The sequence below is a fragment of the Sitophilus oryzae genome, unplaced genomic scaffold, assembly GCF_002938485.1.
Source record: "Sitophilus oryzae breed Bouriz unplaced genomic scaffold, Soryzae_2.0 scaffold_1167_pilon_pilon, whole genome shotgun sequence".
In the NCBI taxonomy this organism is placed as follows: domain Eukaryota; kingdom Metazoa; phylum Arthropoda; class Insecta; order Coleoptera; family Curculionidae; genus Sitophilus; species Sitophilus oryzae.
Genome location: NW_022145801.1, coordinates 3,173,348 through 3,194,189, shown reverse-complemented (window position 1 = coordinate 3,194,189; position 20,842 = coordinate 3,173,348). Strand labels below are relative to the sequence as shown.

The window sequence follows — 20,842 nt, the reverse complement described above, 5'->3', positions numbered from 1 at the left end:
TGTTAAAAAAATATATATATTTCAATATTATTGTAATATAAATCGCAGCTCTAAAAAATAAATGATATTGTTTACTAATGTGTTATTTATTTCCTATGAATTTTCTCTGAAAATAATAAGTCTTTAATAATATCATTGATTTGCTGTGTAAAGTTAATAGACATATTTTTTAATACATTAAATTATATTAAAGTAATAAAAAATATGTTTATTAACTTTACACAGTAAGTCAGTGATACTTATAAAAATATTTTTTAAAAATTTCCCCTCATTTAAGCCTCGCCCCTCCAATTCCCCTCAATTTAGCTAGTACTGCCAGGCGACACCAGGTGGCGTCTGTTTCCATTTTTTAACATGAAGTTAGCATTTCTTTAATGTGCCTATTCTCTGGCTTACCTTTTCAATTGCGAATTTCGCCAATTATTTTATGAGAAATTTTTTGTCCAACAAACATTTTTTGTTTGTTTTTAAGGTGAGCAACTAGTCTAGTATATATATATATATATATATATACAGGGTATTTTGAAGTTTTCAAAACACCACTGTATGGCCAAATAAACCATTGTGCGGCGTACTTAAGTACTTTAGCTGTTATTCCGTCATCCCCTGTTGCTTTTCCATCTTTCAAATCTTGAAGTTCTTTTCTGCTTGTCCCACGAGTATTCCTGGAGTGTCGTCTTGTGGTAGGGGAAGTTTTCTTCTTCATATTATGTTCTGGGGGGCTTTATATAGGTTCTACATAGGTCTAGGTCGCTGTAGAACCTTTCTATAAGGCTTATTATTTCGTTTTCGTCTGTTATCCTGATGTTGTGTGTTAATGCGATTAGCTGCTTCTTTCTCGTCATGAGGGATTTCTTAGCGCTTTTATAGCTTTTTCTGTTTTCGTTTGCAATTTGTACAAGTTTTTCATTGTAGTTTTTGATGTCTTCTGCAATCCGCTTCACTATTGCCTCCTTGTCCCTTGTCTACCTATTGCTCTCGGTTTTCATTTCTCTACTTTCCTTGAGAAATGCTTTTGTTTTATCATTCAGTTTATTGTCTTTGATACGCCGCTGTGGGCCCCCGATTTCTTTTGCACAGTTTCATACAGTGTCCATGAGCTGTAGTGTGTTTGTTTCTTGTCAATGAACAATTTTTCTTCAATATCCTTAGTCCCACCCTGATGAAGATGTGTCGTAGCCAAATTTGCAAGGTGGGACCGTGTGCACCGTCGCTCACATAGAATAGAATTAGAATAAGTGGGAGGGGGGTTAATCTCTATGACCTTAGAGATCTATTGTGTCCCCCTTTCTTGAGTTATAAGTCATCATACATTGTATGCCACTTGCGGAGGATGGTCTCACGCAAGTGTCAGCCACCTCTCCTGTAGTTCTCTTTGGGTTTGGCCCCTTGGAACTTTCATTGTTACTATTCCCAGTGTCGCTAGGGGGTTTCCCCACAGCTTCACCGGTGATGTTTTTATTACTATTATTATCAGATCTCATAGTGTTCCTATGAGTCGCTAGGGACAGTCGGTCCACTTCTACAGAGCCCCGCATGTAGAAGTAAGGGGTAAAATACAATGGGGTGCCCCCCGGTGCCCCAAGGTTGAAGCTGTCCGTAGCCCCGCCCGGTATCGTTATATGTCTTGGTGCAATTCCCTGGCCACGACACTACAGTCAGGGACAAGACGATGAGTGAGATGCTTCTTAGACCAAGCCAAGTGCTAGAGGGGATTCCCCCCAGCACCTGACCAGGAGCTTCCCCACCAACGACAAGGACTTGCATCTCCTAGGGGAAGGTCGCTCACATAGCCTACCCACCAAATTTGGTCGCGATTGTACGACATCAACTTTTGACGTTTCTTACGTGAAAACTAACTGTTACCGTGAAACGGGTCGTATACGGGCAGGTTGGCCTTGGTCCAGTCTATCGACATACCAAATGAACTTTTGTATGTTGATAGGTTTTTCTAACGGCTCCAACATACAACCATTTTCTAAAATTAATATACCCTAAAAATGTTTAGTTATACCTTTTCTAACGTCGAAATACTAATAACTATTTCTATTTCTAGTAAACCGAAAATAATAAAAATATAATAGACACATTACATAGCTACTTCTAGTGGAAAATAGCACGTCCATCAAATACGTCTCGAAAATTATTTTCTAGGTTTAAAGTATCATAACAGCTGTCATAAATAAAAACATCATTTAAGCTTTATTTCGCTGGATGTTCTGTTGGATAAACTTTTCATAAAACAGCCATAATACGGACATATAATATTATTTTTCATAATATACGAAACTTTTGTGTCTATTTACAATGTTATAATATAAATCCCTCGATTTCCATATTAATGATTGTGCGGTATAAAACAGATTATTATGTATTAAATAATGTGCTGTATATTATTTAAATTTTAGGTTTTATGTGGCGTTAATATGTCAGCAAAATATGTTTTTATTGCTATACAGGGTGATCCGAACTCTAATCCGGAAAATTCGGCACCATATTCTACAGATAAAAATAAGTAAAAAAGTTCGTATAAGTGTATGTCCTAAAATGCTTAGTTTCGGAGATACAGTGTATAGAAGTTTCATTTTTATTTCGATTTTTTCCAAATAATTTCTGAAGTAAAGTTAATATTTGGATGAAAATTTTTGTCTGGAAGTTTTTTGACATGATGAATTTGATTTTGATGTCAATATGACTCCTACTTGTAGAGGCAGTGGGGGATCTAGGCACCCCCACCCCCCAAAGAAAAAAATAAAATACGAAAAAATATTTCAAACGTTATATTATATCACTTAAAACATAAATAAAAACAAAACATATTTAGTACTTATGCAGTCTTAAAAACCCTGCCAAACCAAACCCTGCGAAGATCACGAAAATACCTGCTTACTACAAAATATTGCACGAAATTGCGCTTAAAATTTCACTTTTCTAGCCTTTACAGAAACCATTTCATCTATCACTTTATTAAAGTTAATTTTTTCGGCTATTTCATACTCTATACTTAATATTCCCAAGTCAGTCAGTCTCTCCTGTGTCATAGTTGAACGCCTAAAATCTTTAATTAATTTAAGTTTACTAAACGACCGGTCACACATTGACACAGAAGTGACTGGCATGGTCAGAAATATTCGCAGCGCGGTCTGCAAGTTCGGATAATTCGGAATTAAGCAATATTTTTCTAGCATATATTAAATAATACATTTATTGTCCAACAGGTATACACCCAAACAAAAGACCAATTAATGATAGAAATATTAAGATATAAATAATAATAACATAATATATAAAAAAAAATGATATGAAATATATTTAAATTCTTCGTCACGTTACTATGAGTACCGTTCTTCTGTGAATGTCCTTTAGTATCTCATCCATTACCCTCTTGAAGGATGCTAGTGAGTGCTGAAACAGATCCAGTGTGTAGTGGAGAGCAATATTAGGTTGTGACAGCATCTATAGAGCGGGGCTTTGGTGGCATTGCAGGTACGAAGTGTTTGGAGGCGGAAAGTGTACTGATATCTAGTTGTGACCAGTGGAACGTGCCAGTTTAATTCGCTCAAGAGAAATGCACAGTCCATCATATTGTTGGGAATTTTAAACAGAAATATTAATGATGAGCGAAGTCGCAGCTCTCTGAGCGAAGAAAAGCTCCACCTGTCAAGCAGCAACTGCTGATCTATACCCCGCTGTGGATAGACGCCATCAGCTCTAAAGGATAGCAACTTGAGAAATCTACGTTGAACCTGTTCCAGACGTTGAATCTGTATTTGGTATATCGGTGACCATACTACTGATGCGTAAACTAAACGCGATCGTACCAGGGAGTTATACAAAGTAGTGAGGCAAGATATATTTTGAAAGTTTTTAGTAGTACGACAGATAAATCCTAAAGTTTTGGTTGCTGATTTACATACTTCATTAATATGAGACTGGAAATTTAAACGATTATCAATGTACACACCAAGATCCCTTACAACTTCACAAGATTCAACACTGTTACATTGCTTTTTAGGGTGACAGTGAGCTTATTACATTTTTTGATGTTTAAAGTAAATTATTTCGTTTGCTCCAAGAAGATATTTTATCCAAGGATTGTTGGATTAAAAGACAATCCTCAACACTATTGACAGTATGAAATATCTTTAAGTCATCTGCAAACAATAGAGCTGGGCAAAATATTTCCTTTATAATATCATTTATCGAAAACAATAACGGTGCCAAATTGCTACCCTGTGGGGCTCCACTAGATGGTGAGAAACGATAGGATTGAAAACCATGATACTCTACGTACTGTGTACGCCCAGATAGGTATGATTGTAGCAGACATTTCAAACTGCTGCTAAATCCAAACTGAGAAAGTTTTGTTAAGAATATTTGGTGCTCCATCCTATCGAAAGCTTTTGAAAAATCCATACAGATTGCATCAACTTGAGAGCCTGCTTCGATAGCTTTATATGTATATTGCAAAAAGCAAACAAGATTTGTTACTGTAGATCTATTTGGACAGAATCCATGTTGTTCATCCACAATTAAGCGTTTGACCTGATAGAACAATTTTTCAAAAATGCACATTTCAAAAATTTTTTGAACATATTTTAGAAGTTTTCCAGCACTCTGGAAATGTGGCAGTTTTAATGGCAATATTAAAGGTCAACGGCTCAGCAAGTACCGATGCACAATCCCTTATTAAGAATGAAAGTATTCCGTCAGGTCCAGTAGTGAGTTTGTCCTTCAGTTTCTTCATCGCTTTTAACACATCTGTTTCATCCAGTTGAGGTAGTGTTGTAAAGAAAGAGTTAGTGTCAGTCGTTGGCTCGCAAGAACTTCCCGAATTTGTATAAACACTGTTAAAGAATGTTGCAAACCCATTTACAATATCTGTAGTGTTATTTAGTTCATTATTCTCAAATGTCATAATACCTGGAATGCGACTAGAAACGTTTCTTTTATTGATATAGTGCCAGAGCATTTTAGGGTTTGTGCACAGTGAATTTTGAATAGCAGCTAAATAGTCGGAATATGCTCGATCAATTTCTCGTTTGGTGATAGTTCGAAGATGTTTATAAGTTGCACATGCCGTCAGACAACCAGTTTTCTTCCATTTCCGAAAATTACGATATTTTTCTTGTAATGTTTTTATAATGTCGGTAGTAAACCATGTAGGGTACGTGCGCTTGCTTTTATGGGTATTGTAGATTGGTATATACTCATCCATTATTGTACTGATAGTCCTGTAAAGTTCGGCGACTAAATCATCCACTGGTTATTCTTCAAGATTTCCCAATTTGTATTGCAAAGACGCTCATATAGAAGGGGGTAGTTGGCTTTCCGGAAGTTGTATTTTTTTATTGAGTTGTTTGGAGAAAAATTTGTGACAATTTCGGAGTGAAGGGAAAGCTGAATATGCAGTGTAGGGTGATGATGATCTTCTGGAACTAATTCAGTAGAATTAGAAACTGAACACTCCAAGTTTGATAAAACCAAGTCGAAGAAGTTACCTAACGCGTTTGGGATTACATTATATTGCTTTAAGTTGGAAAATACAAGAAATCCTGTAAAATCGTTAATTTTGTGGTCGGAACAGTGTTGTTGAACTAGATATTATTAAATTAAAGTCACCCATTAATATAATTTTATCATTTTCAAAGATATCTAAGGATTCCAAAAGGTCAAAAAACTGCCTGTAATCTTCAATTGGGGAGCCAGGAGGAAAATAGACCAAGACTAAATTTAATTTTAATTCCGGAAGTACAATTTTTACTCCCAATATATCCACTGCCGGAAGACAATCATTAATTAAACCAAAATTGAGCCGAATCGATGGAATGTGATTTCGAACACCCAACAAAACTCCTCCACCCCTGGTTACATTTAAAAGTTCAATTTTACGATCTTCCCGATAGACGTCAAATCTATCATCAAACAATTCATAAGAGGTCCGACTGCAGCCATGTCTTAGTAAGTGCAACTACATGATGATCGGTCTGGCATATGGACTTATAGAACTCATGAGTTTTTGTATTTAAACCTCTTAATAATAATAATAGCTCCCGTATATAGCGTTTAACGCCTTGGGAGTAGCAAGGTACAGCTTGCTATACTAGAGCCGTTCAGTATACCAGGAAGGTAATGTGGCTAGCACTCAGGCCCTCAACCGCCTATTATTACCTCAGGATTGTGAATCCCAAGTACTCATTTAAGGCTGAGTCGACCTACGTACCCGCAAACTATTTTTATTTTAATAAAAATAGTCGGCTGATGAAATGCCGGGTGTGGGAATCGAAACCACACCTTGAGATTGGTAGACGAGAGCCTGTACCTCTACACCACCGGGCACATTTAAACCTCTTACATTTTGATAAACTAGTGTTAGTAAATTAAATGTATTTCTGTTGGACGTGCTATTTAGTTTAAATAGTTTGGTTTTGCAGTAACAATGGATGGAAAGCCGTCTCTATGTATTATTTTCAGATTCGTTTCTCCAGCCGCCAAGAGATCATTAAGTTCCTGCTTCACCTTTCTAAAATCTTGTAGTTGGGCATACGTTTTATCAGATCGCACTGATATCCTTTTATAACTTATGTTATTTGTTATTGATCTTGTATTGTGAAGAACTTTAGAGGCAACATCAGGTGAGCTACAGATCACTCTCAATGAACGATTTTTCCCGTGAAAATACTTTCCAAGAAGGTGCACCCTAATGGTGCTAGTATCAACAGGGGAATCCTGGTGTGAAAGTTTGATAATTTCCTCGGCCGTCTTTTTATCATCTTCAGAGCCATCTTCGGAGTTACGATCTTCCTTTCCAAATATAATAGTATTTGCTTTCTTCCTCTCGCGCTCATAAAACTCTTTAAGTATTGGTTCAAAAGACTGTCCCTCTCCTAATTGATTATTAGATGATTTGAGGTGATTAACTTCACTGCGCAGGTCTTCCAATTGCGTTTCAATTTCAGTCATTTTTATGGAGTGAGATTTCATTTCTCCAATTTCATATAATAGTGACTGTATTGTACCATTTTGCTTCTGGATCACATTAAATAATTCGTTTACAATTTTAATTACATCTTTCAAGTCTGGTTCAGACTTAGATAAAATTTGGGAAATATTGCATCCAGACTCCGTGTCATTTGATTTCCTTGGATTAACAGCCTCATGGTCTTTACTTTTGCATTGATTGCACAACCAATCTTCCTTCGATTTTCCAATCTTTTGATAGGTCTTTTTACTTATTGATAAGCAATTACGATGTTTCCATATCATGCAATTATCGCATAACAATCCCTCGTCATCGTCCGTTACAGTCTTGTTACAAATATCGCATACTTCCTTTTCCGCCATTCCGACAACACTGTTTGGCGTCTTCGCACCGGTTCAGGAATTTAAGGAATTTCGCTTAATCGATTATTGTTTTCTTTGGTGAAATTAAATGTTTTTTTTTATCACAATCCGTACACCGACACTTACTAACTCGATTACTGTTTAGTTTATAATGTTTGGATACTTAATTAAACTTTTACACAATATTGCAGCTCAAGAGAACATGCTCACACTATGCATAGTTGCCACCCTCCATATATTAAGATATCTAAACAGCTAGCTGCTTCCAAGTTTGAAAGCAATAGCTTGCGTGATTCTTGAAATTTTCCAGTTCAAGATACAGCTCTGTTGCATCCAAGTCGTTAGCATATTTAATTGCTAAATCTGCAGCATGTTTTTTTTTTTATTTCTTCTAGTGGTAATGATGCCATTGACTTTCCCGAAAAGAAATAAAAATCTTCGACAACATCTTCCATAGCATTAAACCTTCAGGAAAATTGCTCATTTATTTTATCCAATGATTCAAAAATTTGAATTTTGAGTTGTTGTTCTTGGATTAATGTACCAATTTCGTCATCAGCGTTTTCATGGAAAAATCTTTTTACTTTTCTTGTCCGTTTTTCTGGGAGAACAGGCTCAATATTGCTTGCCTCTGCAAGGATCTTTGCTTCTTTAAAGCAATCGTCGACTTTGTCTCTAATCTCAGCTAAGAAACTCTGTAATGAATTCAATTTAGATGCCTCCGCGATCGAAAGCGTTGGCCTCTGCAAAGCAGTGTTTACATTTTCGATGTTCCTTAAAAATGCCTGCCGCACGCTCTAACTAGCGTCTTCTATCTAAATTTTACAATTTAGTGTTTGATGTTTGCATGGTGATTAGAGTTTTTACTACTGGTTTCGGACATACATATATTTTGCCGCCCCTGCGCCGAAATTTTACTTGTAGGTATGATGTTTGCAGAAACTACTAACGTACCTTATGTTTGCATTGCATTATTGCTATAGTTATGTTCTATTTTAATGTTATTAAACAAATATTGATCTTTATTTATTATAATAATACTTCCAACTCCAAGTCAAAAAAAGCTCCACCTCCATTAATTCTAGATTTTTTACATCGGAATAATAATTTATTTTACTATGCCAGGAATTCGATAAATATTTAAACTTTATTAAAATAAATTAATATTTAGTGGAAATGCATTTTAATTAGTTGCATTAATAAATACCAATAAATGTTGGGGTTGATGCTTAATGAAATACTGCAGATTTTACTGCTCTTTTATATCTAGAACATTAATAAAATAAATTGGGAGTTATTTAATTAAATATGGTACATAGATAAAATACAAAATGTATTTTAATATTTAAAACAAATAAAAGTGCAGTGTGAATATTAAAGTTGGTGGTTGGAACCTTTAGTGTTACAACAACCAAATGAAACACTAATTCACCACAATACACCAAAACATTTTTACTTTTATACTAGACGCGCGTTTTGCTAACCATGTCGCCATCATCAGCAGATGGTTAAAACTAAACAAATATAATTCATATCAAATAACATTGTCACATTGTTTATTCCAAAAATCACATTGTTTATTCCAAAGTTAAACGTTTAAGTTCGTTCTAAAGTAACTTAAAAACAAACATACAGGGTGGGCATAAAAAATGTAGGTGTGACGATTTGAAAGAAATTTAAAATGATAATTTATTTTAACAATTCCTCAAAATGACAGCCGTTTTGTTCCATACAAAAATACAAACGATTTTCAAATTCTTGTCTCACTTTTTGGAAAGTCTCTCTCGGAATATATCGATATGTTTCAGTTATCCTCTGCTGCAATTTTTGCAACGAACCTGGCTTTCTCTTCTAGACTATGGATTTAGTGTAACCCCACAAGAAAAAGTCTAAAGGAGTGAGATCAGGTGACCTTGGCGGCTACTCGATTGGACACCTTCTGCAAATCCATTGCCTTGGATAATATATATCCAACCACCGCCTTGTAACAATAGAATAATGCGGAGGGGCTCCATCTCTTGCTGAAAGTGTATGAGGTCTTCATTAAGAGTTAAATTTCCTTCCAAATCTCTTTGATTTTCAACCACATTTACAAGGGGTGGCTCTATCAAATTGTTCAGCATATCCACATAAGCATCACCAGTCAAATTTCCGTCGATGAAAAATGGCGTGAAAAAGACCTATAATTTTATCGCCCAGTATGCCACACCAAATATTGAGCTTTTGGGGATGTTGGGTGTGTCCTTCAAAAACAATATGCGGATTCTCATCGCTCCAGTATCTGCAGTTCTGGTTATTCACATTTCCGTTTTAAAAAAAGAGCACTCATCACTAAAACAAAGATTTTTAGTGAGTGAAACTTCGTCATGTTTGTTAATTTTTCTTTTGGTGATTTACCTTTTTTTCTAAACTCTCCATTTTATTGACTTATGAATATGGATAGGGAACAAATTCCTTTGTTCCATATAGGTATTTATATTTTGTTACTTATAATTTTCGGTTATACTATTTGTTATTTTATTTGCTGCAGGAGCCAGTATCATCTATTTTTATATGTATTGGTGCCCCTTTCTCTGATAGATATGTTAAAGACACCCGGTAAAATAAAAGTAAGTAGTTATATTTATTATCTTATTAAGAAAAAAGTAGAAGTAGTAGTGTCAAAATATTTCGAACCTCTCTAACATAACAAATTAATACAATTAATTTTTTTCATTTTTGGGTAGGTAGTTTATAGCTGGTTTATAGTAACCAGAAACTTTATTAATATACCTATTTTACTTTTGAGTTAGGATTAAAACTGGACTTGAAAATGGTTCAGGATCATGATTTTCGTAAAGTCTTCTTTGCTTGGATATTCACTTTGTTATTGCAATTAGGCAGTTTTTTCGAAAATGAGATTTTTAATGCCCTTTAAAAGAATTGGCCGATCGTTTCCTGCAACAGTCAGTTCTTCTGCATTTAAAATTGGTAGGTGGGTGGAATAAACACTGTTATTTTTTGTTATTATATTATAAAAAGTTAATTTATTTTTATGTATAAATAAATATGTTTATAAAACAGTACAATTTTTGCTTTTTTATAATTTCCCTTATAATAGTAGTATTCTTTCGTTCTGAAAGAAACTGCAAATTTTCACTTAAACTGATTTATTCCCTACACCACGTTCCCTTTACGTGGTATAGGGAATAAATCAGTTTAAGTGATAATTTTCAGTTTTAGAATGAAAGAATACTACTAATAAAGGCTAATTTAAATTTTCCGCCAGCCAGAATGTGCGATAATAGGGGTTTTCGGAAACTATGATCGGGTTAATTCGATCATATGGATTAGAGATCCTTACGTTCGAAATGTAATCCAATTTCAGATATAATCGTTCGGAATGCATAAAAATGGATCGGATTTTAATCATATGATGTGATCCTTCCTACCCTACCAATTTAGTGGGTAAAAGAAAAATCCTAAAACAGCTGTTTAATCTAACCTCGAAAATTTTGTAGTTTTTGGCGGCTATCTGATGTTTTCTATAGTCCTTTCTGGTTCTTTCCTGTATGTTCCTATATTAGGATTAGTACTTGTATTAGTACCGAAATTGGTGTTTCCGACAAAGATAATAGAGTATTTTCGGTTAGCAATAAAGCAGAAAAAAATGAAAATTATCTCTCTTCAGGATGAAGATGGAGAGGAATACAATATACCAGCGTCTGATGAAGATTATGAGAAAATAATAAATGGAGGTAAGTATAAAACTTTTCTTAACAAAGGGTTTAAAAATAATGTGTTTTATGTAGTTCTATGTATTTTCGGTGGTAGATAATTATCCAAATCTTTTTTAGATTATCAGTTGGCTAATATCTACTTGCAAAAAGAGATTGAAAGGAAGAATAGGCTCTTAGCCTATCAGCTTCTATTAAATGAGAAAGCCGATGACCCAAAAACTAGCAGCATTGGTCAAAGAGACAAAGTTCAAGGGACTCAGGACAGTAATCTAGCACTAAAAGCTAGTTGTAGCTTTTTTTGTAACAAACAAAGTAACAGCACAGGTAGTCTTATTCAATTTTTTTCTACTACTGTAAACACTTGAGTATTGTACCATTTCCAGTTTTACTTAATTCTGTGAAGTTAAATATTTTTTTCCAGAATCATATATGCAGATATATTAAATTTGACTATGATTTTCAGTATCAGTGTTAAATGAGGAAACAGATGATGTACTAAATTATATTGAAATGGAAAGCTCAGCAGAAGGATCTCTCTATGAAAATTCATCAATGTTAACTGATTTTAATGGTAAAAATTACTAATGCAATAGAGAATTTATAATAAATACTCATATTGTTTTTAGCTTCATCACGTTGGTCAGATAAAGAAACAAAATTATTAATAGAGCTGTTTAAAACCAATTTTGAGAAATTAAATGACAAAAAATATAAAAGCAAGTCAATCTATGCTGAAATTTCTAAACATTTCTCAAGATTTACAACTGAACAAGTGGAGAGCAAAATAAAAAATCTAAAAAAGAGTTATAAATCCATTCTTGACAATAACAGTAAAACTGGTCGAGGGAAAATCACTTGGCCATATTTTACAAGTATGAATGAAATTTTTGGTCGAGACCCGGAAAATAGCCCAATGAGTATTGCATCAAATACCTTGGGATTTATTAAAAGTCCTGATAGTCAGGATACTTCAGACAGTGAAAATATATCTGAAACCCCTAAAAAAAAGGTAAAAATTGGAGATTCTAGAAAACTTTTAGGACAACCTGAATGGTTTAAAGAGTTGAGAGCAGAAATGGAGTCTCGCCATAGGGAGAGAATGGAGAAACAGCAGCAGTTTCTGGACATATTTAGAGAATATGTGAATAAGTCAAAGTAAAAAATACTAATTATTTATATAAAAAAAATTATACCCTATGGGGGAGTCTTTGTCTATTTGGGATTCTCATGTTCGAGTGAAGAATAAATAACAGCGTATTATTTAACAGTATATATATTTTTATATTAAGAAATAATTGCAATGTTGCTGTAAAATAAAACATATTAATAAGTGCACCTGTATTTTTATCAAAAACATTATTCACACCAATATAGTGTACAACCTTTACTTTTATAAACAGGCACTTTTAAACAGAAATTTAACAAAGCACATTATTATTTGTGAACATTAAATTGCCAAGAAAATAACCAAGTGAATTTTAAAAATACAAGATATAATAATATACATTATAGTAATTTAGTACAACAAAAAAATTTGAATTACAGAATAGTAGAAATGTAATTTCTTTTTGCTTCTCTTACATGATCCTGTTCTTCCCCATAATAATTGTCTTCTTCAATGACTGTTGGTTCTAAATTATCTTCTAATTCTACATTGTCATTCTGCTTCATACAAACATTATGAAGTATACAGCACACCAAAGTAAGCTTTGGTATGTCCACTGTTAAATACCTGTTAACATACTTTAAAATTCTAAACCTTGATTTTAGCATACCATAAACATGTTCTATGATTATTCTGATAGATGATAACTTTTTATTAATTTTTTTTTGCCTTGCACTTAGGTGTCCATTATCCCTAAATGGTGTTAAAATATAATTATTAAGAGGATAAGCTGAATCCCCTAGTAGATGGAAATTTCCATAAAATAATGCTGCAGGATTTTCTGTCATTTTTATACCAAAGTCTGACTTCCTCAAGACTCTGGCGTCATGCATACTACCTGGCCAACCTAGAGAAATAATTACATAATTTGTTTCAAACAAACAGTTGATTTTTTGAATGTTTTAAACCTACAATAGTCTGGATAATTAAAACTTCTTATTTTGATAAATAAAATTAGGTTTATTTAAAAAAAGATGTATATAGACATATTTTATTAACCCACCACAAGAAACATCTATAAATTCATATTTTTCATTACAGATTCCTTGTAAAATTATAGAGTGGTAGCCCTTTCTGTTTATGTATGAGTCAGGCTTATTTTTAGGTTTTGCAATGGGAACATGACTGCCATCAATGCAGCCAATTATGTCAGGAAACCCATTCTGCTCCCTGAAATGTAAACTAGTTCTTTGGGCTTCTGCATGACTAGGCCACTTGATAAATTCATTAGCTATAGCCATTACTGCATTTAAGAATCTGCCAATACATTCATATGCTGTGCTTTTTGATACATCGAAACGATCAGAAATAGACCTACAAAATCAATTTTAAAAACTTTATGTGCTTTGTTGTCAAAGAAATGAAAAACAATGGTTCACTACTAAAATAACTACTTTTCATTAGTACTTAAAAACTTCAACTCACCTAAAAACCTCCTGGTTACTTAAATACCAGATAGAAAGTAACAATTGTTTCTTTAATGGTAACTGGGGCCTCCCAGATTGCCGAGTAAAATGAGGCCCCAAACTACACAATAAAACTTCTACGGTTGACCTTTTTATGCGGAAATGAGCTTTGAAATCTAAAATAATGAGATATCAACAGTAAAAAATCAATTGTTATATGTGAGTGTCCTACCGTCGTCCATGTATTTTGGTATGGTTTCCTCATAATAATTAGAAATCCGAAGCCTTTTCTCCTTTGAGACTAAAAGGCCCTCAGTTAGCAAAACCATTTGATCGTCGTCATCATCTTCATCGTTAAAAATTTGGTCTTGAATAAAAAGCAGTAACATTTTATCCATTTTTACTTTTTGAAGAAAACCGAAAAAATATGAATTCAAAGAAAACCACTTGCATAAACAAGACCGGAGACCAGACAAAGCTTTTAACACTTTTTAGAAGTCACAATTTAAAAGTTTATCTCGGTTTATCTGATGATTGACCCAAGTTGGATCTAAGCGTTCGTAAATGTCAAACAGCTGATCACAAGTTAAGAAGTAATCTGTAATCAGCTGACGGGATCTATCCAATCTAGGATTATTAATTCCGAAAACCCCTAATGTCTTACGATACGTTTTATACCTATCACTTTCTTTTTCATATAAAGCACACATAATAAAGAAAGATAGCAATAAAGACGTACGTCCTGCCATGGTCCTGCTAATTGGTTTCAAAATTGTTATTCTGAGTTGCGCTACGGGAACGCGGTCCCACTCTTTACCATGAGATTTGTCAGTCTCTTTTTATTTGTTTGTCTATGTTTTTTAGTCAATATTTTTTAATTCTTTTTCGTGTCGATCGCTGATTGAATTGGAGCCAGAAATGGCTCAAAACGAAATAAGTAAATTACGAACAGATATTCAGGGTGAGGCGACAGACGCCATATCCAAACTACTAATAATTCCGAATAACTTATGAAAAGAAATACAAAAATTTTCAAAAAATGGAAACAGTTAAAAAACATGAAAGAAGAAATAAAGTTTTTATCCTATCCTCGCTGTTAAAGTATCATTTAATCTACCCTTTCGGTTAAAGTACTATTTTATCTACTATTTTGATAGATATTAGGCAATTTTAACAGTTGCTGTGGAAAAAAGTAAATTATAACAAACATATTTCATATCTTTTGTTGGTAAGTAGAAAAACGTAGTTCTTAGTTCATAGATTCTGATAGATTGCACAAAATACGCAATAATAAAAAAACGTATTTGATCCTTCGAGATATACCTACCAGTCATCCAAGACAACGCGTTTTATGAAAACTGGAGTTATATCTCCTCTTCGGCACGTTCTTAACCTTGTGAGGTCTTTCCCTCGCCGTTTTTCTCCCTTGTTCGCAATTGTAGTCTGGTCGTAAATTAGCGGCCGGACCTCGTTATGCCTGGGCATGCTCCCGGACGTGCTTAATTAAAATTATTCATGGACATCGGTCCCGCGAAGCTGCTGCTAAATTTACGCCGCACGGAGGGTTGGCTATATTCCGATTTAACAATTTTATGTCGGTAAAAACCGTTAAAAAACTGTTTTTCTTTTTTTTGTGAAGCCCGTTATGGCATAAAGGATGAGGATAGAGAGAATAATCTACTAGGTAACGTTTTTGATAAGGATGTTTAAACCTCTAGTGGTTGGTTCATAGAATAAAGAGACTAAAAAAGGCAAAAGATACTATTTTGATATACCTTTCTGGTCGGCTCAGTATTTACATGTGTTGAAGTGAATCGCTTAGGGATTAAGTCGGAGTGAGAAAAATGCGACAATATGTTGTTGCGGCGTTGCCACATTTCTCAGTGTAGTGTAACAACCCAGGGTCGTCAACAAAGTTGAAGAAGTTTATATCTTTTGGCCAACTGTATAACAAACAATTTCTTCTTCTTCTTCTTCTTCTTCTTTTAGAAGGCGTATCGCCTGTTTAGTTCCGGTTTCCTCCTCGTCTAAGCAACTCTTGCAAGGTTGACTGCCAACTGTCTTGCCAAAGTTTAGGTGGTCGTCCAGTAGGTCTTCTGCCATGGGGTACGTTGTTGCGAGCAATACACCGAACGAAGAGTTAATTATTCTAACATGAAATTGCCGTATATTGTCGTTATGAAAAATGAACGAACAACATTCGTGAAATGTCTTTTAAGGTGTTATTTTTTAAGTGGTTTTAAACAAAAAACCAAAAAAAAAAAAAATAAACATTTTTTATTTGTTTGTTTTTAATGAAATATAAAAATTCGAATTACTGAAAAGATTAGCATCGTGGTACATATGCTAATATTGTCGGTATAGTTCGTTTATATATTTCATTAAAAAATAAACAAAAATGTTTAAATATTTGGTAATGAAGACTAATTAATATGATTCCAGTAATCAAACTACATTAATTGACTGTTTACGTTGATTAATAATAATTGCTCCAAATAATAAAAAACTGAATTTTGTATCTGTTTAGACAGTGTGGTAAAAAGTAACACCTTAAAAATTTTATTTCATTTTTTGACGAATGTTTATTTATAACAATAGAGACGTTCATTTTCATAACTTATTATTATATTGATTTCTTATTCAATTACACATTTATTTAGAATAATTTATTAACTAACACAATTAAGTATGTAATTAATTAATACTTGGACGGATGTTGGTATATTTAATTAATGGTATACTTTTTTATAAAGATTTAAATAGATTTTTTTGTATACAAACGGGCTAGTAATATTATCGTTTTTAGCACCTGTACATTCTGTACATTTTTTGTTGCTTTGAAAACAATCTAAAATGTCAATATTCCATGGGTATATTGATAAATGAGGTCTAAATTATGAGAAAATGCATTTCCTACGAAAATTTGAAGGGATAAGTAAAAAATAGCATGATATAATTTGATAGACAATTAAATTGTGCATCTGATTGTCCTAAAATATACAGAGCGTTCCATTTAAATTAAACAAGTTATTGCCGTTAAAAGCAAGCATTTATTTAAAATAAATTTTTAGACATTCTGTATGAGGTCGTATTATTTTTATTATTGCAACACAATAACTGATCAATAATTAAACTTCAGTAGATATTTGGTATTAATAACTTTGATACGCTTGGAGAAATGGAGCCTTAAAATTTTTACCGCAATTTCATAAAATTGAAAATATTTCAAAAACGGTAAGGTCCATTTAAAAAAAACTTTGATATTTTTTATTTATTTGGGACACTCTGTATCTTGTAAAAATATTTTTAAATTGTAGCTCTAATAGTCCTTCAACGAATCCAAAATTTACAATTTGTAAAAATCTAATCGTTTAGCTACAATACTCCGTGTCGTATGTGGTGAACAACTCTGTATAAACTGATTTTTAGTCTACTTCAAACATGCTCCGGTTCCTGTTCTTGAACATGCTCCGGTTCCTGTTCTTATTTAAACTACAAAAAATTGTAGTTTAAATATCGTTTCAATATATTTCTTCCGAATGAACATATTCTAACGCAATCGCCATATTTCGTGAATCATAGAGTATACATATACACTTACATACAGATTATTTTAATTTTCACACTTCTTTTAGTTTAACAACCAGTTAATATCTTAATACCTCTAACTGTAAGCACATTATACTACGGTTTTCATTATTAATTGTTCCGTTTTGTTTACAAAAGGATTTTATCCTTTCTGCATTCTAATTGACTCCTTTGTTGTTTAAATCCGACTGCGCGAGTTGTTCCTTTGTCCTTTCGCTCGCTTTATTAAATAAGAGAAAGGATAAAAAGCGAAGAATTTCTAAAATCTAGTATTTTCTTCTGTTTATTCTTCGGGGTCCTTTGACTTGTCTCAACCCTTGTATGAACTTTATTATGAAATTTTGCTTTAATTTTATAAAAGGATTTTAGCTTTAATAGAAAAAAGGTCTTTTTTTCAATAACAAAAAGTCGTCCTGAGTCGGAAACACTGCTATACTTTTTTTTTCTCAGGTAAGATTTCGACAGACGCTGACAGAAAAAAAAAACAGATGACACCCCATACCAATCTATTTATTTTACTAAAAAAAGTTAACTATGGACGGGTTTAAATATAAATCCGTCATACGTCGTCTCTTGTTGTTTTTAACTAGTTTTATTGATTTATTTCAAAAATGACAGATCATATTTTAATTTTATTGGTTTGACGGAACGATGAACGACAACAGACACCGATGCGTATGAACTCGCCTTTAGATTTTTGAGGATTGTCAAAGTCTTGCCAAATTATAGGTTATAATTTTGTGTCACAAATTGAAGGTCGAAATGTTTCTTCAACTTCTCGCCGAAGCGCTAATGTGGGCTTCCCAAATTAACCAAATTATTTAATTTTAATACAATGACATAATCTTCAGAACAATTTTTCAAAGAAAATTCGCGTTATTGCACGTTCGGTTTGGTCGGGATTTTGTTTACCACGTTTGCGATATCTCTGAAACTAAGCATTTTAGGACATACATTTATACGAACTTTTTTACTTATTTTTATCTGCAGAATATTCTGCCGAAGTTCCCGGAATACAGTAAATTTTTCCATTAGGGCAATAAAAACAAGTGCAATAAACTAATAATAATTTATTCAAACTTGATATAGCATATACAAGTTAAGAATTAAAAAAAAATCGAATCGACGGAGAGTATAGAAATGTTATTATTAATTTTAGGGTAAATTATAATAAGAGAAAAATTAGTTTTACCAGTTGATATGGGAGTTCCATAAAGAGACCATTCTTCATTGCGTAGCTTTATCGTTAGACTTGATAACGGCTTGACAAATTTGCAACAGGCTTTCTAAGTTGCATCAAGTGGGTCCGATTTTAAATTGTCGAATTTGAGTTCTTGAAGGCAGGTCTCAGCATCTTGTTCCGGTTCTAAAGGCGACGTATATCAAAATAATTAAAATGCCAAATATTAAGTAACATTGGAATTTACCATAATCAGTTTCATACCTCGACTTGTTACTATGTAGCTTCTTTTTGTTTTATCTTCTGAAACATATTTGGAAACTGCTGTTTTAATGAATACCGGCACCAGAGATCTCCGCAGATTTAGGTTGACAACACAACTAATTAACTACAATACGATGGGACTTTTATTTAAAATATTTAAAATGGCCAGAAAAAGAGCTTACCACTTCTAATGAAAATAAAGCCTCACTGAATAACACAACCACATAGACGTTATTAAAGTGCCAAAGTAACCAATCAAGATGGCCACCATTTAAGTTAATAACATTCTACGGTAGCCCATGTAGTACAGGGTGGGTCAAATTCGACGACTTCAAATGGAAACACTCTTTTATAGGAGATGAACTAAAAATAATATCGGTGTCTGGAGCTCAATTTTTTGTCAAAAACATGATGGTGAAAACCACGCATATCGATATTTTTATTTATCGTTTCGGAGTTACCAGCGTTTTCAAAATATGCATTTTAACAAATCGCTGTTTTTTTTTTTTTTTTTTTGTTATTTTGTATTTTTATGTAGACATTTCCATGGCACCTTTTACGTAGAATACAATGGTTTAAATTATATTTTTTTAACATTAATAAATTTAAAATTATCAACAGAAATTTTTTTTTTTTTTTTTATATGGAACACCCTGTATATTGAATTTATTTTTTTTTTTTTTTTTTTTTTTCAAAAATATAACACACTTGATATTTTGCTCCATTCCTCTCTTCGAGATATGCATTATGTAAGGAATTCGCTCATTTTAAATGAGAGTGGGCTTTGGTGGCACCGGCACCATGATACCCAAAAAAAATTCAGCTGGGCATCAATTGAAACGAAATGGTATTTTGCTATGAGGATGCAGATTGCTATAACAGATTTAGAATATATTTAACCAACGTAAACACGTTGACTACATATCTAATTACTGAAATAAAATAAATAGCAAATAGGACGGAACCTTGCTACAGGTGTACGACATATCGACCGTCTTCAATTGCCGGACAGACGTGGCAGTTTGAACATTTCTCGCGAATTCATTAACTCAGTGTGAATTGAAAGATACCTTTTCATAACTGCTAATTATTTCTAATTCTTGTCTAGGATTATACGGAAGAATAAAGAACCTTTATTCTTCGCAAATATATCCATAGGATTAAATCCATGGGCACTAAGTCAGGCGGCCTCGACGGCCAACAACTGGGATCTTGGTTAGCTATTCAATTATTGCTGTGAAACTTTTGGTGCTGAAATGTACTTCAGCGTTCTGAAGAGGCGGAGCATGTGCTTGCTAGAAAAATATGTTTTTCGAGTTCCATTAAAGGCATTTCATCAATAAGGAGTCCAAGGCCTACTAGTTAAAAGCGGTGCTGTCTCTATGTCTCGAGGGAATGGAGCAAAATATCCAGTGTGCTATATTTTTGGTTTGAAGGTAATTTTAAATTCTTTTCAATAAATTAAAATATACAGGTGTTTCCATATAAAAATCAAATTTTCTGTTGATAATTCTTAAATTGTATTAATGTTAAAAAAAAATATACTTAAACTGTTAAATTCTACGTAAAAGGTGCTTTAAAATTTTTCGCATTACCAATTTTCCATACCAAAAGAGTTACAACGGTTTGTTAAAAATGCACATTTTGAAAAACACCCCGTAACTCCGAAACAATGGTAACAGATATTGATGTGGGTTTTCACCATCATGATAAAAATTGAGCTCCAGACACCTATATTGGTTTTCGTCTATCTCCTATAGAAAGGATGTTTCCATTTAAAAGCGTCAATTTTTTCTGTACATTGGCCTAATGCTGGTGTTATTATTGAAAATAACATTGTTCATTTACATCACAATGTACGAACATTAATCAATAGTTTAGTACATTAATGTAATGAATATGTGTTCATTAAGGTTTCAGCATTAAAACAAAGAACGCATTCATTGGGATAATGAACGCGTTCTTTATATTAATGAAAATCTTACATTAATTTAATAACCAGTTTTTCATATATTGGTAGAAATTAGATTTATACTATTAATAAATCAGTTATCGATCTATGATTAGCAAATCATTAATATACCAAAATCATTATCTAAATGGAGCAATATGGTTAATAATCTGTCCATTAATAGTATGAACAATATTTTTTCAGTGTTGTCAACAATATGTCCAT

The 20,842-nt window shown here is 33.1% G+C and overlaps 3 protein-coding genes across 5 annotated transcripts in view; 2 read left to right on the top strand and 1 right to left on the bottom strand.

Annotated features, from left to right (window-relative positions):
* Positions 1–20,842, top strand: part of LOC115888778 (follistatin-related protein 5-like) — a 198,144-nt gene that overhangs the window by 75,002 nt on the left and 102,300 nt on the right. The gene's annotated exons all lie outside the window — the stretch shown is intronic.
* On the top strand, positions 10,630–12,394 carry LOC115888798. 3 transcript variants are annotated; one of them, XM_030908649.1, is made up of 5 exons: positions 10,630–10,787; positions 10,845–11,081; positions 11,181–11,387; positions 11,527–11,634; positions 11,690–12,394. In XM_030908649.1, the coding sequence occupies exons 2-5, from the start codon at positions 10,862–10,864 to the stop codon at positions 12,220–12,222; spliced, it is 1,068 nt and encodes a 355-aa protein (XP_030764509.1). In that variant the 5' UTR covers positions 10,630–10,787; positions 10,845–10,861; the 3' UTR covers positions 12,223–12,394. The 3 variants fall into 3 exon arrangements, with proteins under 3 accessions (XP_030764509.1, XP_030764517.1, XP_030764502.1); XM_030908657.1 differs by having other exon boundaries at positions 10,636–10,791; XM_030908642.1 differs by having other exon boundaries at positions 10,636–11,081.
* LOC115888789 (putative nuclease HARBI1) lies at positions 12,391–14,205 on the bottom strand. Its single transcript, XM_030908631.1, has 4 exons — positions 13,867–14,205; positions 13,654–13,810; positions 13,232–13,542; positions 12,391–13,075 (listed from the first exon to the last, which is right to left on the bottom strand). Exons 1-4 carry the CDS (start codon positions 14,030–14,032, stop codon positions 12,603–12,605), a joined length of 1,107 nt encoding a protein of 368 aa, XP_030764491.1. The 5' UTR covers positions 14,033–14,205; the 3' UTR covers positions 12,391–12,602.

Excerpts from the sequence above, each read along its gene's own strand:
- LOC115888798 (XM_030908649.1), top strand. The coding sequence starts at position 10,862 with ATGTTTTCTATAGTCCTTTCTGGTTCTTTCCTGTATGTTCCTATATTA. Across the intron at positions 11,388-11,526 it reads CAAACAAAGTAACAGCACAG|TATCAGTGTTAAATGAGGAA; the intron begins GTAGTCTTATTC and ends TATGATTTTCAG. Across the intron at positions 11,635-11,689 it reads AATGTTAACTGATTTTAATG|CTTCATCACGTTGGTCAGAT; the intron begins GTAAAAATTACT and ends TATTGTTTTTAG.
- LOC115888789 (XM_030908631.1), bottom strand. The coding sequence starts at position 14,032 with ATGGATAAAATGTTACTGCTTTTTATTCAAGACCAAATTTTTAACGAT. Across the intron at positions 13,543-13,653 it reads AGTAACCAGGAGGTTTTTAG|GTCTATTTCTGATCGTTTCG; the intron begins GTGAGTTGAAGT and ends TTGATTTTGTAG. Across the intron at positions 13,076-13,231 it reads ATTTATAGATGTTTCTTGTG|GTTGGCCAGGTAGTATGCAT; the intron begins GTGGGTTAATAA and ends TTATTTCTCTAG.